Source organism: Pogoniulus pusillus, chromosome 4, assembly GCF_015220805.1.
Source record: "Pogoniulus pusillus isolate bPogPus1 chromosome 4, bPogPus1.pri, whole genome shotgun sequence".
NCBI classification, from domain to species: domain Eukaryota; kingdom Metazoa; phylum Chordata; class Aves; order Piciformes; family Lybiidae; genus Pogoniulus; species Pogoniulus pusillus.
The window spans coordinates 46,863,974-46,888,343 of NC_087267.1; the positions used below are offsets into that span (position 1 = coordinate 46,863,974).

The 24,370-nt window shown below is 50.5% G+C and overlaps 1 protein-coding gene across 1 annotated transcript; it reads left to right on the forward strand.

Moving 5' to 3' along the window:
* The first annotated feature begins 1,356 nt into the window (after window positions 1–1,356).
* Window positions 1,357–22,848, forward strand: CEP41 (centrosomal protein 41). The gene is made up of 11 exons (XM_064142928.1): window positions 1,357–1,491; window positions 1,998–2,061; window positions 4,657–4,704; window positions 10,976–11,037; window positions 12,898–12,967; window positions 13,878–14,013; window positions 16,923–17,077; window positions 17,767–17,834; window positions 19,054–19,168; window positions 19,340–19,555; window positions 22,052–22,848. Exons 1-11 carry the CDS (start codon window positions 1,459–1,461, stop codon window positions 22,189–22,191), a joined length of 1,107 nt encoding a protein of 368 aa, XP_063998998.1. The 5' UTR covers window positions 1,357–1,458; the 3' UTR covers window positions 22,192–22,848.
* The last annotated feature ends 1,522 nt before the right edge of the window (window positions 22,849–24,370 follow it).

Consider the following 24,370-nt stretch of genomic DNA (forward strand, 5'->3'; position numbering starts at 1 on the left):
GTAGCCTCCAGAGGACCTCCAGGAGAGGAGAGCTGGGGAGAGGTTGGGGGTGGGATGTGCAGGTAGACGACAAGGAGGGGCACTGTCAACAGCCCCACTTGCATCCACCCCTCCATCCTGCAGGAGAGAGCAAGGGGCTTGTCTACAGGGATTTGCCCCATAACCCAGCGTCCCATCGTGTCCTCAGAATCCCCAGGTCCCCATCAAGTTCCTGGGGTAGCAAGTCCATGGTCTCTGCAGTAAAGGGTAGGGGGTCTGAGGGGGGATGTGGACCATATTTGGGGTCTTTGGGATCGATGTGGGCCCCATAAAAGGTCCAAGGGAGAATGTGAGGCCCATTGGAGGTCGCAGAATCACAGAACTGTCAGGGCTGGAAGGGACCTCAAGGTTCATCCAGTTCCAACCCTCCTGCCACAGGCAGGGACACTGTTCTCTGGGTCAAAGTGGGGACATGGGCACCCTGAGAAGGGGCAGGGAGGGGAAAACATGGACTGCATAGGAGTCTGAGAGAAGACAGAGGTGGGACATGGAGTCCATAGGAGGTCCGAGGAGGGACATGGGGCAGAACATGGGTCCCGGGGGGGGGCAGTGAGGGATACGGGGGTACGCATGGGCTCCACTGAGGGGCTGATGTGGGACATAGACCACACCAGGTGCCTGAAGAGCAGCACAGGAAGGGACATGAGCTCCGCAGGCAGTCCGCGGGGTGCTTAGCTCCAGGCTGCTGCTGGGGGCCAAAGGGAAAGCCGAGCTGGGGGCGGGGGAAGGCGAGCCACGCCCAGCACACCAGACCACGCCCATCATACCAGACCACGCCCCCGCCAGGCCTCGCCCCTCGCCCCGCCCCACGCACGCGCCATCGCCACGCGCCGGCCCCCCCCCTCCCGCCCCGCCTCACCGTTGCCCGGCGACCGTTAAGCGCCGTCCGCCGCTCGCGCTCCCTGAGCGGGCGTCCGATTGGCTGCGGGTGCCAGGGGCGGCCAATCAGGGCGGGGGTAGTTGCGGGGTGGGCCGGCCGGAGCCGCGCGGCGGGTGGCGAGGCGGGAGCGGGGGCAGTGAGGCGAACCCGGCGGGCGGCGGCGCTGAGGCGAACCCGGCGGTGAGGCGAGCCCCGCGGGCGGCGGCGCTGAGGCGAACCCGGCGGGCGGCGGCGCTGAGGCGAACCCGGCGCTGAGGCGAGCCCGGCGGGCGGCGGCGCTGAGGCGAACCCGGCGCTGAGGCGAGCCCGGCGGGCGGCGGCGCTGAGGCGAACCCGGCGGGCGGCGGCGGTGAGGCGAGCCCCGCGGGCGGCGGCGGTGAGGCGAGCCCCGCGGGCGGCGGCGGTGAGGCGAGCCCCGCGGGCGGCGGCGGTGAGGCGAGCCCCGCGGGCGGCGGCGGTGAGGCGAGCCCCGCGGGCGGCGGCGGTGAGGCGAGCCCCGCGGGCGGCGGCGGTGAGGCTGCTGCGGCCCGTGAGGAGAGATGTCGAGCAGGAGAAGCGTCGGGAACCCAGAGGTGCGTTGAGGGGTCCTTTTCTTCGCCGTCGCTCTCTCGCTGGCGAGCTGGAGCCCGTGTGGCCGGGCCTGGGAGTGAGGGCGGTCTCCTCTGCTGAGGGGTGGCTCAGGCTCCTCAGCGGCTGCGGTGTCCCTGTGGGCTGTGGGGAGCGGACGGGCGAGCGGGATGCCCAGAGGCTGTCCGGGGCCTCATTGGCTCAGTTCAGCTTCCAAAGGCGTAACTGGGGGTTGGATGGGAGGTTTCTTGGGTCTCCCAAAGGCGGGCGTGCGCCGGGTGTGTTGTAGGTGGGGCGAGGAAGGGCGAGAAATTCGCCTTTTAAGGCTTTCAAGTGGCGGTTTGGCAGGGATTTATTACTGAGTTGGACATTTCTGCCTGAGAGCAGAGGATGGATGCCTGTGGTCTCACTGCTCTCTTTGCTGCCTCCTAGAACGGTTTTGTTTTTCATCCTTTTAAACAAATTCACGGCAGTTTATTGACTTCTTGACATCTCTTTGTTTTCCAACCAGTATTTAACCAGGCGCATTCCTCAGAATCCCAGATACCAACACATAAAAACCCGCCTCAATACCGGTAAGTGAAAACATTGTAGGGTAAACATCCCAACTGTGCCTGTAGGGGGACAGAAAAATGTGCTCGTTGAGATGCTTGAGCGTGTCCAGAGAAGGGCGACGAGGCTGGGGAGAGGCCTTGAGCACAAGCCCTATGAGGAGAGGCTGAGGGAGCTGGGATTGGTTAGCCTGGAGAAGAGGAGGCTCAGGGGTGACCTTATTGCTGTCTACAACTACCTGAGGGGAGGTTGTAGCCAGGAGGAGGTTGCTCTCTTCTCTCAGGTGGCCAGCGCCAGAACAAGAGGACACAGCCTCAGGCTGCACCAGGGGAGATTTAGGCTGGAGGTGAGGAGAAAGTTCTTCACTGAGAGAGTCATTGGACACTGGAATGGGCTGCATGGGGAGGTGGTGGAGTTGCCGTCCCTGGGGCTGTTCAAGGCAAGGTTGGACGTGGCACTTGGTGCCATGGTCTAGCCTTGAGCTCTGTGGTAAAGGGTTGGACTTGATGATCTGTGAGGTCTCTTCCAACCCTGATGATACTGTGATATTAGCTGCTGCTGTCTTGAGCTGCTCTGCCTGTGCAGTGGTGTCAGAACCTGTGTTGTGGTTGTGGTCTGTCTTACTGAGGATGTCAGGCTCTCTTGTGGCCAATTCCATAGAAGTTACTGGTCTTTGAGGTTCTTTTTGTGGGCATTTCTTTTATAAAGCAGTATCTTGACAAGAGTGTAAACCAAGATAATTGTTTGAGAGATTGTTGGGGGTTTTGTGTTCTTTGTGTTATTGAATTGTATTATTGAATGATCTGGGTTGGAAGGGACCTTTAAATCTCACGTAGTCTAACTCCCCTGCAGTCAGCAGGAAGATTTGCAAGTAGAGCAGCTTGCTTAGAGCCCCCGAGAACCTGACCTAGAATGCTTCCAGGAATGGGACATCTACCACCTTCTCTTCTGCAGGCTGAACAACCTGAACTCTCTCTCAGCCTCGGCCTCACAGCAGAGGGCTTCTAGCCCTCACTTGATTGCTATAGCCTCTGGCCCTGCTCCAGCAGGTCCATGTCTCTGTTGTGCTGAGGGCTCCAGAGCTGGCCCCAGCACTGCAGGTGGGCCTCAGCAGAGCAGAGAGACAGAATCCCCTCCCTGAACCTGCCGCCCATGCTGCTGGGGATCAACCCAGGACAGGTTGGCTGTGGGCTGTGAGCACACACTGCTAGCTCATCTCCTTAGCACCCCCAAGTTAAGTTCTTCCCCACAGGGCTGTTCTCCAGCCCTCCATCCCCAGTCTGGATTTGTACCAGGGATGACCCTGCCCCAGCTGCAGGACCTTGAAGTTGGCCTCGTTGAACTTCATGAGGCTCACACAACCCTACTTCTCCAGCTTGTCCACATCCTGGATAGCATCTCATCCCTCAGATGTGTCAATTGCAGCACTCAGCATGATGTTGGCAAACATGCTGAAGATGCAGTCAATCCCAGGGTCCCTGTCACCAACAAAGATATTAAACAGCACCAGTACCAGTACTCACCCACACAGAAACACTGAAGAGGGGTCAGCGTGGCCACAGCTGTAGGTGAAACAATGTCAGAGACAGGATTTGAATCCCAAACTCCTGATTTTAGCTCCTTGGAGAAGATGCCTGTAACTTACTAAGTGACTTTAGGCTCTGGCCAGCCTGATTTAGGGTAGAGTGTCCCTTCCCATGGCAGGGGGGTTGGAATTAAATGTTCTTTGTGATCCTCTCCAACCCTGACTGATTCTATGATTCTACTTTCTGAAGGTGATGACTTTGGTTTCCAAATCATCATAGAATCAACCAGGTTGGAAGAGACGTCCAAGCTTGTCCAGTCCAACCTAGCACCCAGCCCTGTCCAGTCAACCAGACCATGGCACTAAGTGCCTCATCCAGGCTTGGCTTCAACACAATCATAGAATTGTTTAGGTTGGAAAAGACCTTTAAGTTCCATCAAGTGCCAACATTACTAAGTCACTACTAAACCATGTCCCTCAGCACCACATCTATAGAGCCTTTAAACCCCCCCAGCTCCCTTCTCCACACAACAACCAATGCTTTTGAGTAGAGAAGGCTTTGGGTGGAACTTGTCAATGGGGAGAACACTGCTTTTCTTGGAATGACTCTACCAGAATGTGGTCACTTTTGTACTCTGTGCTGGAAACCCTGACAAATAAACTTTGTGCATGTTCAGCACAACCACTCAAACAGCACTGGAGCTGCATGCAGAAGATTGGAGCTGCTGATGGGCTTGGATGCTTGCAGTCACTTCTTCTGTAGTGCAAAGGCTTTAAGGTGTGGAACACTGCTCATTTCCAGAGGCAGCTGATAGATAGGATCCAGGTCCTTTGACTGACTTGGCTACTGAACTCCACCCTCCCTGCAGGAAGTAAAAAGTATGAAAAATAAAATCTTTGATTTGTGTCTGATCATAGAATTGTGGAATGGTTTGGAAGAGGCCTTAAAGATCACTTAGTTGCAATCCTACCCTGATCTTCTCCTTACCAAAAAAAAAAAAACTCAATAATGATGAAGAAAATCACTAATTAAAAAACAAAAGTAATTGCCATGAACCTGTTGGTTTATTTTTGTTTGTTTTTTTCATGACAGGAAGCAGTTTAACAAAGTACACTGAGAAGTTGGAAGAGATCAAAAGAAGTGAGTATCTGGAGAGCTGCAGAATGCAACTCATGGTGGGTCAGTTCATAGAATTCTGGAGTGGCTTGAGTTAGAAAGGATCTGAAAGATCATCTTGTTCCAACCCCCCCATGCCATGGGCAGGGACACCTCCCACTAGACCAGGTTGCTCAAGGCCTTATCCAGCCTGGTCTAAAACACTTCCAGGGATGAGGTCTCAACAATTTCTCTAGGCAACCTGTTCCAGTGTCTCACCACCCTCATAGTAAAGAACTAAAACTAAAAGAGCCCCAAGGAACTAGTTTGAATCCCAAGCTCTCCAAATGCTTGGATGTCTGCAGTCTGATTCTTACAGCAGTCTGATTGACTGGAACAGCAGAAGCATGTAGCACTAGGATACAAAGATAACTTCTCTCTCGAGTCTTTGCTCAGCACCTTGCACTTTATCCTGCTGCTTATTTCTCTGTTGCAGTGCTTTACTGATTTAGCTTATAAACCAGGCAGACAGCTCCTGGAGTCTTTTCACAAGCTCCAAGTCTTTTCACCCCCACCGTGGTGGGGGTTGGAAGTGACCTCTAGAGAACTAAAGCAGGGTCACTTACAGCAGCTTGTCCAAGATCACAATGGCCCAGTGGGTTTCTAATCTCTCCAGAGAATAAGAGTCCATAACCTGTCTGGACAGCCTGCTCCAGGGCTCCAGCACTTGCACAGTCAGGAAGTTTTTCCTGATGTAACCTTCTGTGTTCCAGTTTGTGCCCCTTGCCCCTTGTCCTGTCACCGGGCACCACTGACAAGAGTCCAGACTTTTGCCCCCAACACTTTAGCTCTCTCTGAGCCAGTGCCCTCTCAGGCTGCTCTTCAGGCTAAACAGCCTCACATCTCTTAACCTTTCCTCCTCACACAGACGCTCCAGGCTCCTCTGCATCTTTGTAGCCTTTGCAGCACTCTCTCCAGTAGTTCTCTCTCTTGAACTGAGGAGTCCAGAACTATCTCCTCACTGGGGCGGAGTGAAAAGGGAGGAAAACCTCCCTTAACCTGCTGTCCACACTACTTCTATGTGTGCCCACATCCTTCTTTGTAGAATTTTTTGTTGCTAAATGAAAACCAGACAGGACAAAATTCTGTGGACTAAGAAAACTGGACTAGAGTCATCTGGAAAGACTCAGACTGTACTTCTGAGAGTTTATTTCACTTTTAGGTAAAGACTTGAGATCTCCTCCCTTTGTAGTGTTTTTGTGTAGTCAGATTTCTGACAGAATTCTCCAAGAAAGGAAAAGAAGCTAATTCCTGTGTAGCTCATTGATTTCACCTAAACAATGTTATTTTGAAGACTTGAGGTTGTTGAGGCTAACAATCCCCTTAATGATTCTTAATTCACTCTGCAGTGGCTTTTCCCCACTTCATTTCCAGCTACTCTCCAGATCATTTTCACACGGAGCCAGGAAAGCTATTGAACCCCAAAGCTGTCTTTACTGACCTGAAAGAAAGATTGTCCCCATTAATGAGGATGAATTAAGACTGGGAATGTCCAGTTTCAGTTCTTAGCCCCACTTTCTGCAGTGGCAGCATTCAGATGATAAGGGGAGGTCACTAATCTGTCACATGAACATATTTCTGCTCAGCTTTGTGCAGAAATTGTCCTTTGTTGCTGCTTTATTTGTTGTTTTTATTTCAACACCATGAATCTTCGGGGAAAATCACAGAGAATTGACCTTGCTTTCCAAAATCCTTTTGTTGACTAGGTGGGATTTCAGTGCTGAACACTGTACACTTTCTATCTGGGCTGAAAATCTTGTTGTGTGGCTCTTGTTGGTTTCCAATCTCTGCTGTGAATCTGATTTCGTGCCCTGTAGAAGTTCTTTTGTTTAATTGTGGTTCTGGAGCTCAGTTGAGGTTTTCTCATTCTCTTTGGGCTGAATAGACACCTTGTGTTCCCAGGCAGTTCTGAAACTTCTCCCCCTTGATTTCTCATGGATAGATGACACCATTTGGACACTGCTTTAAATACCCAGCACAGGCAACTCTCTGTCTCTTGTGTAAGGTGAGAGGGTGGGACCCAATACCACTGTGCAATCTAAAATGATAAGAGAGCTGGAACCACAATCATTTATCCTTTGGAGGCTTGGTTTGAGGAGAGACACCAAGTCTCTTCACTTTCTCTGGTGTTGCTTCATCATTCTTGAAGCCCTGAGGAGCACTTCCTTGAATCCACAATAATTCCAGCTTCAGACCAGTTCCCTGAAGCAAAACATGTGTGAAAATCCCAATGGACCTTCCAGGATAGAACCAGGTAGGTTGTGTTGATTTTTGTAGTCACAAGCAGAACTTCAAAGCTTTCTGATAACTTCTGAGAGGCTCCTGCAGGCGTTCAGATGGGTCAGCACCAAGTTGGTCTTTGTAATATCAAGTTTTGGGTTGGTTTTTATTGTTTATAGACATAATTTTGGGTGGTAAAGGCAAAATCTATGTTATAAAGGTTTCATCTGAGATAAATAGCTCTTGCTTGAAGTGAGAAGAAACCACCCAGCAGTATGAGCACTGTGACAGTTCTGCTTTGTCAGTGTTTATGTACCTCCAGCACTCCAGCTGCTTGTGTTTCTTCTACATTAGGTTTATTTCTTTGGGGTTCGTTTTCCTTCTACATGTCTGAAAGGCTCTTTTAGTCTGTGGCTGAGGACTTTCAAGCATTTGGATACATGCTACACATGAGGCTAGTGTCAGGCTGTATAAAGATAGATATTGCTGTTGAGTTGAAGGGAAGCTTTATCCACCTGAGCTTGAGGCTTGAAACCAGCTGGGTTTGCAAGAACCATGAGGGTTGTTTGCAAGTTAATTGATGTGCTGAAATCTGATTTATGCACAGATTATACTCCAGACCTGTTGTTTAAGATGCACAGTGGGGTATTTTGGGGGAGTTATTTCTTTCTCAGACAAGTTGTTGAGCAGCAAGTAGATGCTTTGCAGCCTAATAAAAAAAATATATAGGGTGAGTTGTTAAATTTGGGAGCTCTGCAAAATTAGGTAGGGTGAGGTGCTGAACTTGGGAGCTCTGCTTGCTCTGAATGCTGAAAACCTACCCCTTCAGTGAGAGAGAAGGGATGGAAATAAAAAGAGAGGTGAAAAGTCACAGTTTATCTTATGTCTATGCTGCTACCATGGGGAGAATCTTGTCTGAGCAGAAAGTCTGTTGGGAAGCACATGGCCACTGCATGTTTTGGGAAGAGATCTCAAACCTGCAGCATAGAATCAGTCAGGGTTGGAAGGGAGCACAAGAAGCAGCCAGTTCCAACCCCCCTGCCATGCCCAGGGACACCCTACCCTAGAGCAGGCTGCACACAGCCTCAGCCAGCCTGGCCTCAAACACCTCCAGCCATGGGGCCTCAACCACCTCCCTGGGCAACCCATTCCAGCCTCTCACCACTCTCCTGCTCAACAACTTCCTCCTCACCTCCAGCCTCACTCTCCCCACCTCCAGCTTTGCTCCATTCCCCCTAGTTCTGGCACTACCTGGTAGCCTATAGAGTCACTCCCCAGCTCTTTTGTAGTCCCCCTTCAGATCCTGGAAGGCCACAAGAAGGTCACCTGGGAGCCTCCTTTGCTGCAGCCTGCACATCCCCAACTCTTTCAGTCTGACCTCATAGGAGGGGTGCTTCAGCCCACTGATCAACCCAGTGGCCCTTCTCTGGACACACTCTATGTGGCTCCTTCCCTAAGACACATCAGATTGAGAGTTGCCATAAGCTAATTTGATGAAATATTTCTTTTTAATGTGATGGTTACAGGATTAGGGAATTGAAGCCCTTCCCCCTTCTCCCCATCTTTCTCTTCCTGTAGCTAATGGAGTGTTCAACAGATGGTTTTAGAGGATTTAGAATTGCTTAACTGGCTAGATTTGCTAAAGGTTCTGTTCTCTGTTGTGAGCCTTCTTAGCTGAAAAGCTGGAGAGAGACTGGTTTGGAATGTAGAATCACAGAATCAAAGACTGGGTTGATTTGGAAGGGACCTTTCAAGGTCATCTAGTCCAACCTCATGCTGCAGTCAACAGGGACATCTGCAGCTGGAACAGGTCACTCAGAGCTCCTAACAACCTAATCTGGAATGGTTCCAGGGCTGTGGAATCTGCCAACTCTCTGGACAACCTGGGCCTGGGTCTCACCATTCTCATATAAAAATGTCTTCCTTCTCTCTAGTCTAAATCTGCATTGTTTAATTCCCACTCACCACCCCTTGTCCTCTCACAACAGGCCCTGTTAAAAGATTGTCCTCACCTCTCTCACAGGCCCCTTTAAGTACTGGAAGAATTTTTTTCCCCTGAGGGTGGTGAGGCACTGGAACAGGCTGCCTAGAGAAGTTGTGGAGGCTCCAAAACTGGCAGTGTTCAAAGCCAGAGTGGAAAGAGCCTTGAGCAACCTGGCCCAGTAGGAGATGTCTCTGCTCATGTCAGGGGGGTTGGAACCAGATGAACAGTTTTGGGCTCCCCAGTTGAAGAGGGACAGGAATCAGCTGGAGAGGGTCCAGCAGAGGGCTACGAGGATGATGAGGGGACTGGAGAGCACTGCCTGATGAGGAGAAGCTGAGGGACCTGGGGCTGTTCAGTCTGGAGAAGAGAAGACTAAGAGGGGATTTGATCAATGTTTATCAATATCTGAGGGCTGGGGGTCTGGGGGGGGGGACAGGCTCTGCTCACTGCTGCCTGGGACAGGACAAGGAGCAATGGGTGTAAGCTGCAGCACAGGAGGTTCCACCTCAACACAAGAGGGAACTACTTTACTGTGAGGGTCCCAGAGCGCTGGCACAGGCTGCCCAGAGAGGTTGTGGAGTCTCCTTCCCTGGAGCCTTTCAAGGCCTGTCTGGATGTGTTCCTGTGTGACCTGTGCTAGATTGTGTGGTCCTGCTGTGGCAGGGAGGTTGGACTGGATGATCTCCTTGGGTCCCTTCCAAGCCCTGCTATCCTGTCAACCTGTGAACTTTAAGGTCCCCTTCAACTCAAACCATTCTGGGATTCTATGGAAGGCCACCAGAAAGTCTCTCCAGAGCCTTCCCTTCTCCAGGCTGAGCAACCTCTCCAGTAGTTACTGAAAATGTTAGAAAAATGCAATGTTCTTTTCATCCTTTTGTTTTTAAAAAAGAAAAAGCTGTGACTTCAGAGGTGGAACCTGGCAAGGGAGGAGGAAAACTCAGGAGCAGTTTTATTTTCTGAGAGATATTAGATTTGTTAGAGCAGAGCCTCAAGAGTTGGGTGCAGAATTCACATTACAGTGCCTGACATGGGAGGAATTGTCTTCATCTTTGCCTTTCCCTGCCAGTTCAGGGTTGTTCTTTTGGGATTTTTCCCTCTTTAGTTTTCTTCTTCCTAGCCATACATTTCCCAAAGGACAAGGCTTCTGTTACTCCCCATGGGAGGCTATTTCCTATCAAGATGTTCCTGCTGATACTCAGGTTCTCTCTCCTGCTCCATACACCCTTTTGTTGCACACCAGAAGGCTTCTCTCTTCTTCCTGTGCTTCTGCATTTCAAGTATCTGCATGCTATCAGCCTTGCATCCTTGTCAGTGCTTACTTAGTGCTCTTAATCTCTGCTCTGCTTCTTTGCCAGGCATCCCACTTGCTTTTCTTAGTACCTAAGCTTTGTCTTCAGGATTAAGATCCAATTAGGTCAGTTTATCCACAGCAAGTACGTGTGCTTTGAGCTGGTGTCCATCCTGATCTGCTGTTCATTTTTCTGCCTTAAAAAACTTGTGTCAGTTATCTGTTCCTTTAGACACCAGGAGACTGTAGGAATCAGAGTGCAAAGCAAGGAAACTTGGAGTGTTTGCATGAGTAAGTTTAAACATCCATGTTCAGCTTAGTATTTGAGAGCTGCAGTGCCCCTGTGCTCTGATTCTGCTGTAACTGACCCAAAGGAAGCGTTCAGGTGAATGAAATCTTTGATTTAAGAGGTTCTGTGATCATAGCAGCCTTCAGGTAACACCAGACAAAGTGGTTAAATTCATGAAACTGCTTCCTTCCCCCAACCAGAGCAGAAAACACAAAGTAAAACATCTCTGAAGCTAAAAGCAGCTAAATCTGCTTCCTCCACTGGACAAAATCTGTTTAAAACCGGCATTAGTTTTCACAAAGCTCTCAGGTTTCCTGCTCCCATCCTTCAGCATAGTCTTAGCACCCTGAAATCCTGCCTAGCTGGGGAGGAGACTTGATGAGAATAGCTGAAGCTAAGCCCATTACCTGGTATTTGCAAAAGCTGGGAATTAAGTGGAAAATTCACATTGTCCTCTTCTGTTTTCTTCTTGAAGATTACAGGTACAAAAAGGATGAGCTGTTTAAAAGGCTGAAAGTGACAACTTTTGCCCAGTTGGTACGTATAGATCCCTGTCTAGCCTCTCCAAGTTATCTTTTATCAGTATTTTCCATCAACTTTATCAGCATTTTGTCTCTGTCCAAAGCTTTCTCTCTAATTATGTGGCCTGGGTACCTAATTCCTCCACAGCAGTTTCTTTCTGCCCCCAGATTTCCCTCAATAAAATCAAACCCTTTTTCAGAGCAGTCAAATGCTCTGAGTTGTGACTTGAAGTTTGTAGTCACTCTGAAATTTGTTCCTTTTTTTTTTTATCCATTAACTTAAGAGGATTTTCAAGCTTCTTACAACAAGGCTACATCAAGTAGCATTCAAATCTGCTCTCATCAAGCTGTGTGTCAAGTAGGCAGAGGCCAAACTCCTCCCTAACAGTGAGTTTAGCAGCAGAAGGTGGGGAGGTTGTAATTTCAAGGCTTTCTGCTTGTCCTTTAAAAGTAATCAATCAAAATGTTTTAAAAATAGAAATTTTGATCAGTAAATAAATGTTTATAAGTATCTGAAGGCTGCCAGGAGAGGGGGGACAGGCTCTGCTCACTGCTCCCTGGGATAGGACAAGGAGCAATGGGTGTAAGCTGCAGCACAGGAGGTTCCAGCTCAACACAAGGGGGAACTTCTTGCCTGTAAGAGTCCCAGAGCACTGGCACAGGCTCCCCAGAGAGGTTGTGGAGTCTCCTTCTCTGGAGCCTTTCAAGCCCTGTCTGTCTGTGTTCCTCTGTGATCTGTGTTAGATAGTATTGTCCTGCTGTGGCAGGGGGGTTGGACTGGATGATGTCCTTGGGTCCCTTCCAACCCCTAACATCCTGTGAGCCTGTAAATAATGGGATGGGTGTTGCTCACATGTTGGTTCAAGAGGTCTAGGCTGGATGTTAGGAGGAAGTTCTTCAGAGAGAGAGCGATTGACATTGGAATGGACTGCCCAGGCAGGTGGTGGAGTTGCCATTCCTGGAGGTGTTCGAGCAAAGCCTGGCTGGGGCACTTAGTGCCATAGTCTGGTTGATTGAACAGGGCTGGGTGCTAGGTTGGACTGGATGAGCTTGGAGGTCTATTCCAACCTGATTGATTCTATGAACCAGGAAAAGCTAGAAAAAGACAAGCAGGAAAAGGAAGTTTGAAGGAGTGGGATTCTGCAGACTCATATCTTGAGCTCCCCCAGGTCAAGAGCAGTCCTGTGACTCTTAGTGGTATGGTGAACTGATGTGGACCATGAATACCTCCAGGCTGCTCTCACAAACCAATTAACCTGTGTGATTTTTAGCCAGTGTGATGTACACTCAAGTGTCTCAGCTGCATCCAGTGCCTGAGCTTCATAAAGCTGGAGTCACAGACTCACTTGGGTTGGAAGGCATCTTTCAAGCTCATCTAGTCCAACCTCCCTACAGTCAGCAGGGACACCTGCAACTAGAGCAGGTTTCTGAAAGCCCCAAGCAACCTGACCTGGAATGGTTCCAGGAGTGAGACATCTGCCCCCTCTCTGGACAACTGGAGCCAAGATCTCACCACCCTCAGTGAAAAAATGTATTTCTCCTCTCCAGTCCAGAGAGTTTCAAACAATCATCCCTTGTGTTGTGTCGTCCACAACAGACCCTGCTAAAATATGGTCCCCATCTTTCTTGGAGGAGCAGAAACACCTTGGTGCTTGACATTGCCAGCACCACACACCTGCTTTTCTTCATTCTAGGGATGAGTCTTCTGATTGTTTTGCTACAACTTTTGGTTAATAAAGCTTGCAGGATAAATTCCTGTGAGTTTCATCATGGGTTTGGCTTGAGGATTGTTTTTCCTAAAGCTGATCCCTGCTGTCTTTCATTGACACCAGTACATGCATATCACAGTATCTCTGCTTGCTTTTGTTCCCTGCAGGTCATCCAGGTTGCCTCTTTATCTGATGAAACATTAGAAGTGACAAATGAAGAGATCCAGAAGCTGGAAGGTAACAAGATTTATTGCAAGCACAGAGAGCTGTAGATTGCTGTCATATAATGAACTGTGTCCTGACAGACATAGCTGAGTATTCATAGAACCATAGAATCAGGCAGGGTTGGAAGGGAGCACAAGGAGCAGCCAGTTCCAACCCCCCTGCCATGCCCAGGGACACCCTACCTTAGAGCAGGCTGCACACAGCCTCAGCCAGCCTGGCCTCAAACACCTCCAGCCATGGGGCCTCAACCACCTCCCTGGGCAACCCATTCCAGCCTCTCACCACTCTCCTGCTCAACAACTTCCTCCTCACCTCCAGCCTCACTCTCCCCACCTCCAGCTTTGCTCCATTCCCCCCAGTCCTGGCATTCCCTGACAGCCTCAAAAGTCCCTCCCCAGCTTTTTTGTAGCCTCCTTCAAATCCTGGCAGGCCACAAGAAGGTCCCCTGGGAGCCTTCTCTGCTGCAGCCTGCACATCCCCAACTCTTTCAGTCTGTGCTCATAGGAGAGCTGCTGCAGCCTCTTTTCATCCTTGTAGCCCTATTCAGTGAATCTTTTAATCAGGAGGGAAAAATACTTAACCTGTAGCCTGCAGCCACTTTGGGAACAGAAACACTCCTGTAAAATAGGCTGGCAAATAAGAAAGGTCTCATGCTGGCAGGTAGTAGTAACTCAGGTGATATCATGCATCAAGAATTAAAAGTTTATTGAATTCTTCAGATGGGATCTTGAGTCCTTAAAAAAGTCTCATGACTCTCTGTTATTTGGACTCTGAAGCTCTGGGTAAGTCTCCCTTGTTAGAGGATGAAGATAAAGCTGTCTTTAAGAGACACACTTTCTCCTAAGAACAGAAATGCTCTTAAAACCTACTCGTTCATTTCCTGTAGCATTTTAACTCTCAGCACTCTTTTTCTTCTCCCCAGATGCTGATTCTGCCTCTCCAGATGCAGAAGTCACAGGAGGGACAAATGGAAAAGGAAGCCCTGATGGGACACCTAGTCCAGTCCTGTTCCTAAACAGCACAGGAGGCAGCGACTCCCATCGGTCCACGCTGCAGAGGTGCCTCGCTATAACACCATTTTCTTCCTCCCCTACCACAGAGTTAGCTTTGTCCAGCTACTTAGTTTTAATTGCCAAGAAGTGGCTTTATGTTACCCTTCTCATTAAAGCCTGATTTGCAGTTCTGGAGATGTGTGAGAGAGAGGCTTGGCAGGTTTTGCTCTCTGAATGAGTTTGGTTTGTAACCCAGCACTGTTGCTAATTGCTGAGTGTCTAAATGGCTGACAAAGACATCATAGAATGACAGACTTGTTTTGGTTGGCAAAGACCTTTTAGATCACCAAGTATTAACCATTAACCCAACACTGCCAGGTCACCACTAAACCATAGCCCTCAGCACCACATCTACATGGATTTTCAATCCCTCAAACACTCTCCTGGGAAGCCTGTTTCAGGGCTTGGCAACCCCTCTGGGGAAGAAATTGTTCCTCTTGTCCAACCTAAATTTCCCCTGCTTCAACTTGAGGAAAATATATTGGGATTTAATCGAGATCCTTGGGTTCAAAAATCCATGCTCTAAACTGGCAAGTGTGACTTTCCTGCTGACCTGGACAGATTGTCCCATGGTTCAGAACAGCAGGCCAATTCTCAAACCCTCCACTTGACCAGTCAAGGTTACAGATACCAGGAGGACTGATGCCAGAAGATACTGGAAGAGGAAGCTTTGTCTCAGCCCTTCCCTTGGTGTACCTGAGCAAATGGGAGACCTCCCTGCTCCCTATGACTACCTTAAAGGAGGTTGGAGCCAGGTGGGGGTTGATCTGTTCTCCCTAGTATCAGGTGATAGAACGAGAGGAAATGGCCTGAAATTGTGCCAGGGGAGGTTTAGGTTTGGTGTTGGGAACAGTTTCTTTCCTGCAAGAGTGGTCAGGCATTGGAACAGGCTGCCCAGGGAGGTGATGAAGTTGCCATCTCTGGAGGTGTTTAAAAAACCTATGGATGTGACACTTTGGGACATAGTGTAATGGCTGTGGTGGTGGTGGGCTGAAGGTTAGACACAAGGATCTTAGAGGTCTCTTCCAACTGAAGCAATTCTGTGAAGCTAAATGTTAACAGAAGGGTTGAGTCATACCTGACAGGCAGGGTCATCACCATCAAGATCATCAATTCAATGACCACAAAGATCTGGACTTTTCTGTTCCCATCAGAACTGTATTCAATCCCCATACAATCAATTCTATTCAATTTGCATTCAATTGCATCCAGTCTGGGGATGAACTGAGGAACCTCTGCTTGCAGATGACTGGCAGTTATTTTAGTGTCCAACTTGCTGAGATCTCAACACTGGCAGATTCTTAGGGTTATTTTCCCTCATCTCAGAGTTGCTTAGGACATAAACTACCTGAATTCTTTACAGGGAGAGTTGTGAGACACTAGAACAGGTTATCCAGGGAGGATGTAGATGTCCTCTGCCTGCAGGTGCTGTTTGTGAGCAAATTGGATGAGGCCAGTGGAAGGTGTCCCTGCCCATGGCACAGGGTTCAGAACTAGATGATCTTTAAAGCAGCCTGGAGAGCAGCTGAGGGGGAGAAGGACCTAGGGGTGCTGGTGGATAGTAGCTGAACATGAGGCAGCAGAGTGCCCAGGTGGGCAAGAGAGCCAGTGGCATCTTGGCCTGGATCAGGAACAGTGTGGCCAGCAGGACAAGGGAGGTTATTCTTCTCCTGTACTCAACACTGGTGAGGCCACAACTTGAGTGCTGTGTCCAGTTCTGGGCTCCTCAATTCAAGAGAGATGTTGAGGTGCTGGAAGGTGTCCAGAGAAGGGCAACGAAGCTGGTGAGGGGCCTGGAGCACAGCCCTGTGAGGAGAGGCTGAGGGAGCTGGGGGTGTGCAGCCTGCAGCAGAGGAGGCTCAGGGCAGAGCTCATTGCTGCCTGCAGCTCCCTGCAGGGAGGCTGTAGCCAGGTGGGGTTGGGCTCTGCTGCCAGGCAAGCAGCAACAGAAGAAGGGGACACAGTCTCAAGTTGTGCCAGGGGAGGTCTGGGCTGGATGTTGTTAGGAAGTTCTTCCCAGAGAGAGTGATTGGCATTGGAATGGGCTGCCCAGGGAGGTGGTGGAGTCTCTGTGCCTGGAGGTGTTGAAGCCAAGCCTGGCTGGGGCACTTAGTGCCATGTTCTGGGTGCTTGGGCAGGGCTGGGTGCTAGGTTGGACTGACTGAGCTTGGAGCTCTCTTCCAACCTGGTTGATTCTGTGGTTCTGTAATGCTTTCAGCAATGGTGAGGCTACACCTCAAATCCTGGGTTCAGTTTTGGGCTCCTCACTTCAAGAAGGACATTGAGGGACTGGAGCATGTCCAGAGAAGGGCAACAAAGCTGGTGAAGGGTCTGGAGAACAGGTCTGGTGAGGAGTGGCTGAGGGACCTGGGGTTGTTGAGACTGGAGAGAAGGAAATTGAGGTGAGACCTTGCTCTCTAAAAATTCCTGAGAGGAGGTTGGAATGAGGTAGGAGTTGGTGTCTTGTTCCCAAAGAACAAGTGGTAGGATAAGAAGAAACAGCCTCAAGTTGCACCAGGGCAGGTTTAGGTTGGATATTAGGAAAAAATTCTTCACTGGAAGAGTGATTAAGTAATGGCTCAGGCTGCTACTCAGCCTCAGCTGAGGAACTTGGGATTGTTCAGCCTGGAGAAAAGGAGGCTGTGGCGAGACTTAGCTGATCCAGAAGAGCTGGTGGGTGTGTTCACAGAGCATGGATGTGCTCTGATTGGTTTTTACATTGATAGGAATAAAATCAGTTTCTTCTGGTGGCCTGGAAGGCCTGAAATAGACTCTCCATGTTTGTCTGGTGTCTGGCTGTACTGGGGAGTAACTGGGCTGTTGGGATGGCTGATGGAAAATTGCTCTGACCTGTTCAAGAGGCATGGAAGTGCTCAGAGAGGGCAGGGACTGTAACCTCTGTTTTCTCCTTGCAGTGTGATAAGTGGTGTTGGTGAAATGGATATAGAAAAAGAAGATGCTCCAAAGAAAGTGGACACCCCAGCTAAAGACCTGCCCTATCCTGACTGCCCCTTCCTGCTCTTGGACGTGCGAGACCGGGACGAGTACGACCAGTGTCACATCATTGGAGGTGAGGAGGCCAGACCCTCACAGCAGCCCAGTGTCAGCTGGACTTCCTGTTTGGTCTTTTTCACAGAACCCCACTCTGGTAGGGCTTGGAAAGTATGTCTGGAGATCATCCAGTCCAATGCCCTACTAAAGCAGGTGCACCCTGATGGATCCAGTTTGTGCCTGTTGTCTCTTATCCCACCACCGGGCACCACTGACAACAGTCTGGCCCCATCCTCTTGCCCCCGACCCTTCAGCTCTTGCTGAGCATTGAGCAGATCCCCTCTGTGGCTGCTCTTCTCCAGGCTCAACAGCCCCTGGGCTCTCAGCTTTTCCTGCTCACAAAGATGCTCCAGGCCTCTCAGCATCTTCATACTGGACTCTCTCCAGTAGTTCCTGTCTCTCTTGAACTGGGGAGCCCAGAACTGGACCCGCTACCCTAGCTGTGGCCTCACTAGGACAGAGAGAACAGAGAATTTGTCAGATTCTGGCTGCCTTATTTTTTTTTCCCAAGTTGGACATCACTTGGGTGCAGAACACTCCCAGCACTAATCTAGTAAACCCATTTTGCCTGGAAAGGGGTAAAAGGATCAATCTGGCTTTAGTTCCTTGTTCAGTGGGTTTTTGAGTCTGTTGAACTCTAACAAGTTGTGTCCAGGCTGCTGTTTGTCCACTGTTTGATTTTTCACTCTTGTTTTTTCTCCTCTGCAGCACATTCCTACCCCATTGCAACACTGTCTAGAACCATGAACCCCTACACAAATAGTATTCTGGAATATGTATCCTTTACTTACAGAGTGCTGGTTAAACCAATTGAGGGGATGTAGATGAGGACTCCCAAATGGAATTGGAGCTGTAGAAATTACTGTGACTGGGATAATGCCTAACCAACAGGATCTGGGGATTTCAAAGTAGGTGGGAGTAGAGGTCCTTTAGGCTGACTGATTACCTGGTGTGGCTTCCCTGCCACCATCAGTCACAACATCATGGGGGTTGGAAGGGACCTCTGGAGATCATCTGGTCCAACGCTCCCACTAAAGCAGGGGCATTATGATGGAACCTCCTGGGTTCCAGTTTGTGCCTCTTGTCGTTGTCTTGTCACTGGCATCACCAAAAAGAGTCTGGCCCCATCCTCTTCCTTTAGCTCTTGCTGAGCATTGAGCAGATCCCATCTCAGGCTGCTTTTCCCCAGGCTCTGCAGCCCCAGGGCTCTCAGCATTTTTTCCTCACAGAGATGCTCCAGGCCCTGCAGCTTCTTCATGGCCCTCCGCTGAACCCCTGTATTTCCCTGACTCTTGTAATAGGGAGCCCATATGCCAGATTCTATTTCCTCTAAGGCTGTTAAACCTCTTCTGTTGGGAGCTTCCTGAATTTGGCATTTCCTGGGATCTTAGCTGCTGGAAGGCAAAGTCCCACTGGAGCACTCGTCCCCTGTTGTTAATTGAGCACTGGGCTCCTTGAAGGATGCCTTCACCAGATTCTTTTGACTCCTCAGCACCTCGATGGGAATTGGCTTTTCTCTGGAGGACACAAAGAGGATTATTAGGATTAGGATCTAAAATTCCCAGGTTAAGTTTGTGAGGGCTGCAGGGGAGAGGGGAGGCTGTAGACAACAACAAGTGCCTACGTCTGAGTAACTTCCACTTGCTGCAGAGGCTGTGCTCCAGTGGGGACTAAACTGTGTCCTTCCAGCTACTGAGAAATCAGCTTTAAAACCCCAGAGAAGGGAAGATCTTTCTGCCTGATGCTCACAACTAGGGAGTGTCTCAGCCTTCAGTCCTACCTGTTTGTCTCTAATTTTCCTAACCCTAGAATTATAGAGGCAAAGAATGTTTTGGGTTGGAGGAGACCCCTAGAGGTCATCCAGTCCAACCCCTCTGCAGTTAGCAGGGACATCCCCAAGGAGAGCGGGTTGCAGTGAGCCCCATCCAGCCTGACCTTGAATGACCTCATTAAGTGATCTTAAATTGCCAAAGAACTCCTGAGCTCTTATCTCAGAAAAACGCCCATGGGAAAATAATCATTTTGTATGACAATGATGAGAGATTGGCCAGCCAAGCTGCCACAACCATGTGTGAGAGGGGCTTTGAGAACTTGTTCATGTTGTCTGGAGGTAAGTGAGGATGGGCAGAGCTTCCTCAGATCTCAAACGGGCGGGTCAAGAGCAGAGAGCAAGGGTTGTGTGAGCTGCAGGTTGGAAAGAGCTGCATTTTCAGCTTTCAGTGTTTTGCTTGTGGCTGGTCACAGCTGGTGGTCACTAATCATGGGTGATCTCTCTCTGCAGGCCTGAAGGTCCTTGCACAGAAGATCCCTGAAGGCCTCATCACTGGCTCGCTCCCCGTGTCCTGTCAGGTGACAGCTCCTCCTGGATCTGCCCGAAGAAAGCCCTCCCTCAAAGTGTCACCCACACGTGCTGAGAACAAATGGAGGTTTGCTGCAGATGATCTTCAGAAGATCAAGTACTACCTGGAGGAGGAGCATCTGCCTTCAGACGCTGCCAGTAAGGCTCCAGGACGAATGCTGTGGCTGCTTTCTGCAGCTCTTGAGCCTGCAGCACTTGTCTGCTTTGCTCTTTGCACTCTATGGCATCGCTAGGAGGAGGCCTTTCTTTCCAGCCCGACTCAGAAAGTCCACCCAAATCTGTCCTGTGCTGATCCCAGTGGACTTAAATCTTTTATGTAGCAAGATCCTGGGCCAGCTGAGGCTGAGCATACACAATTCTACCCACTCTGTTTACTGGTTTTACTGGTAATTAGTAGGTTCCTCAGATTCTGAGGAATTAGCCCTGAGGAACAGGCCCTGGGGGTCTGGGGTGATGAAAAGCTCAACAGGAGCCTGCAGTGTGAGTGCAGCCCAGACACAACCCTTTGCTGGGCTGCAGACAGAGCAGTGTGGGCAGCAGGGCAAGGGAGGGGATTCTGCCCCTTGGCTCTGCCCTCCTCACACCCCACCTGCAGTCCTGGGGGCAGTTCTGGAGCCCCCAACACAAGCAGGACATGGAAGTGTTGGAGCCAGTGCAGAGGAAGCCACCAAGATGCTGAGAGGGCTGCAGCAGCTCTGCTCTGAGGACAGGCTGAGAGAGCTGGGGCTGTGCAGCCTGCAGAAGGCTTCAAGGAGCCTTTATAGTGGCCTTCCAGTATCTGAAGGGGGCTACAGGAAGGCTGGGGAGGGACTATTGACAAGGTCTTGTAATGACAGGATGAGGAGGAATGGGTTTAAACTGGCAAAGTGGAGATTGAAACTAGATGTTAGGAAAGGGTTGTTTGTAGTGAGGGTGCTGTGACACTGGCACAGGTTGCCCAGGGAGGTTGTGACTTCTCCCTCCCTGGAGGTGTTCAAGGCCAGGTTGTATGAGGCTTTGAGAATCATAGAATCAACCAGGGTGGAAGAGACCTCCAAGCTGAGCCAGTTCAACCTGGCACCCAGCCCTATCCAGTTAACTGAAACATGGCACTAAGTGCCTCATCCAGGCTTTTCTTGAACACCCCCAGGGATGGAGACTCCACCACCTCCCTGGGCAGCCCATTCCAATGCCAATCACTCTCTCTGCCAACAACTTCCTCCTAACATCCAGCCTAGACTTCCCCCAGTAGAACTTGAGACTGTGTCCCCTTCTTCTGTTGCTGCTTGCCTGGCAGCAGAGCCCAACCCCACCTGGCTACAGCCTCCCTGCAGGCAGCTGCAGGCAGCAATGAGCTCTGCCCTGAGCCTCCTCTTCTGCAGGCTGCACACCCCCAGCTCCCTCAGCCTCTCCTCATAGGGTTTGTGTTCCAGGCCCCTCACCAGCTTTGCTGCCCTTCTCTGGACACCTTCCAGCACCTCAACATCCCTCTTGAATTGAGGAGCCCAGAACTGGACACAGCACTCAAGGTGTGGCCTGACCAGTGTTGAACACAGGGGCAGAAGAACCTCCCTCATCCTACTGGCCACACTGCTCCTGATATAGGCCAGGATGCGATTGGCCCTCTTGGCCACCTGGGCACACTGCTGGAACTAGATGATCCTTGTGGTCCCTTCCAACCCTGACTGATTCTATGACTCTAAATCCATCCTGCTCTATTTTCAAACCATTAACCCTTGTCCTATGACCTTATCAAGAGTCCCTCCTCAGCCTTCCTGTAGCACCTTTTAGGTACTAGAAGGCCACTGTGAGGTGTCTCCAGGCTGAAGAGGCCAAACTCCTTCAGCCTATCCTTACAACAGGAGTGCTCCAGCCCTGTGGCCATCTTTGTATCCCAGTATCACCAAGGTTGGAAGAGACCTCATAGATCATCAAGTCCAACCCTTTACCACAGAGCTCAAGGCTAGACCATGGCACCAAGTGCCACGTCCAATCCTGCCTTGAACAGCTCCAGGGACAGCGACTCCACCACCTCCCCAGGCAGCCCATTCCAGTGTCCAATGACTCTCAGTGAAGAACTTTCTCTTCACCTCCAGCCTAAATCTCCCCTGGCACAGCCTGAGGCTGTGTCCTCTCGTTCTGGTGCTGGCCACCTGAGAGAAGAGAGCGACCTCCTCCTGGCCACAACCACCCCTCAGGTAGTTGTAGACAGCAATAAGGTCACCCCTGAGCCTCCTCTTCTCCAGGCTAACCAATCCCAGCTCCCTCAGCCTCTCCTCGTAGGGCTGTGCTCAAGGCCTCTCCCCAGCCTCGTCGCCCTTCTCTGGACACACTCAAGCATCTCAATGTCCCTCCTAAACTGGGGGGGCCCAGAACTGAACACAGGACTCAAGGTGTGGTCTAACCAGTGCAGAGTACAGGGGCAGAATGACCTCCCTGCTCCTGCTGACCACACCATTCCTGATGCAGGCCAGGATGCCACTGGCTCTCTTGGCCACCTGGGCACACTGCTGGCTCATGTTCAGGCGGGTATCAATCAGCACCCCCAGATCCCTTTCTGTTTGGCTGCTCTCCAGCCACTCCGACCCCATCTTTGTGGCCTCCTCCTGCTGCATCAGCCACTCAGCCTCTAACCTTTGGGTGTCTTTTCCCCAGGCCGGCTTAGCCGTGGCTCCTCAGGCCGCGATTCCAAGGCGACAAGCGCCAGGAGCAGCTCCAGCCTGCCTGCTGCCGCCGCATCCCTCAGCACCCGCTCGCTCAGCAGGAGCAACCTCCAGCACAGGCCATGGAAATAAACAGAGCTCTCTTCTACTGGCTAAGTGTACGTGGAGCTTGTGGGAACCCCAAGCTGTGCAGCCCTTTTGTTCTAGGATTCCACGGAGAAAAGCAGCTGTGGTTTAGAAGTGGCAGCTTGAGTAAGGTTGGGGGAGCTAAAGTGGTTGCTCCGTAGAACCAGGAATGATCTCTCTGGCAAGGCTGACCTTCGGGGGGAAACACCAGGACAACCTCATTTTATAGAAGGAAGAAACTGGTAGTAAAGCCTGGGAGCAGTAGAAACTGTGAAGCTTCTAGTTCAGACAGCTTTGTCTGTAACATACTCCTTTGTTGTGTCCAAAACCACAGTCTGTGTGCAGGAGAAAACACAAGAAGGTAAAAACGGGGCCAGAAATCACCTGGGAGCAAAAATCTTGGTGTTCTGTAGCAGACAATCAGCAACTTGCCAAAATACTGGAGAGAGGATTCCATACCTTTGGTGGTGGTGGTTTTTTTTTTCTCTAGGGTTTTATTTTTTGTTTGGGTGATTTTTGGGGTGGGTTGGGAGGGTTTTTGTTTGATTTTTTTTTTCAGTTGGTTTGTTTTGGTTTTGTTTTTTTTATTAATTTATGTTAATGAGGAGAAGTATTTGTAATAAAGATGGTTTTTGGAAATAGGGTCCAGTGTGGCACCACAAACCAACAGCTGTGTTTACTCCTGGGTCAGGGCAATGCCAAGCACCAGTCCAGGCTGGAGAGCAGCCCTGAGGAGAGGCACTTGGGGGTGCTGCTGGAGGAGAAGCTCAGCAGGAGCCAGCAGTGTGCATTTGCAGCCCAGAAAGCCAAGCAGAGCCTGGGCTGCAGCAGCAGCAGTGTGGCCAGCAGGGCCAGGGAGGGGATTCTCCCCCTCTGCTCTGCTCTGGTGAGACCCCAGCTGGAGTACTGTGTCCAGTTCTGGAGCCCCCATTATAAGAAGGCTGTGGAGATGTTGGAGTTTGTCCAGAGAAGGGCCATTGGGTTGATCAGAGAGCTGCAGCAGCTCTGCTGTGAGCACAGACTGAAAGAGTTGGGGCTGTGCAGGCTGGAGCAGAGGAGGCTCCCAGGTGACCTTCTTGTGGCCTTCCAGGATCTGCTGGGGGGCTCCAAAAAAGCTGGGGAGGGACTTTTCAGGATATCAGGTAGTGACAGGGCTAGGCAGAATGGAGCAAAGCTGGAGGTGGGTAGGTTCAGGCTGGACATGAGGAGGAAGTTGTTGAGCATGAGAGTGGTGAGAGGCTGGAATGGGTTGCCCAGGGAGGTAGTTGAGGCTCCATGGCTGGAGGTGTTTAAGGCCAGGCTGGCTGAGGCTGTGTGCAGCCTGCTCTAGGGTAGGGTGTCCCTGGGCATGGCAGGAGGGTTGGAACTGGCTGCTCCTTGTGCTCCCTTCCAACCCTGTCTGATTCTATGATTCCTGGGCAGTTTGTGAGACAATGTCTGGAGGAGAACTTAACTCTGCTTTCTCATTAGTGTCTCAAAGGTTTGATTTCCTGCTGCTGCTTCTGTTTTGTCACTTGCTGTGGTTACATAGAGTTGCTGCATGGTAGCCTTTGCTCTAAATAAGAGAGCAAGGCTGCCAGATGTACTGAGAACAGTTTTATCTCCCTTGTCTTCCTGCAAAAATCACCTGCTGGGGCTCCTTATTATGGAGAGCAGGCAATGTCTCCAGAATTCCCCTGGGAGTCAGTGCATCCCTGGAGAGCATACGGCAAAGGGCTAAAATGGTGCTGAGGAGACTGTAACACCACTCTCATGAAGAAAGACTGAGAGGATTGGGGCTTTTCAGTCTGGAGAAGAGAAGAATGAGGTGGGATCTCATAAATGCTTCTAACACTTAAAAGAGGGTGGGACCAGTCTCTTTTCAGTGGTGCCCAATGACAGGACAAAGGGTAATGGATGTAAACTGCAGCACAGGAGGTTCCACCTCAACATGAGGAAGAACTTCTTTACTGTAAGGGTCACTGGAACAGGCTCCCTAAGGAGTTTGTGGCATCTCCTTCTCTGGAGACTTTCAAGATCTGAGTGTGTTCCTGTGTGATGTGCAGTAGATTATATGGTTCTGCTTTGGCAGAGGTTTCCAAGTTCTCCAGAGGTCCCTTCCAACTCCTATCATCCTGTAATCCTGTGATAAGAAGCTGCATCTAAGCGTGAGGAGGAACTTCTTTAGTGAAAGGCCCCTCAGGAT

Coding starts and splice junctions, on each gene's coding strand:
- CEP41 (XM_064142928.1), top strand. CDS start 1,459: ATGTCGAGCAGGAGAAGCGTCGGGAACCCAGAG. Junction 2,062..4,656: donor AAAAACCCGCCTCAATACCG/GTAAGTGAAAAC, acceptor TTTTCATGACAG/GAAGCAGTTTAACAAAGTAC. Junction 4,705..10,975: donor GTTGGAAGAGATCAAAAGAA/GTGAGTATCTGG, acceptor TTCTTCTTGAAG/ATTACAGGTACAAAAAGGAT.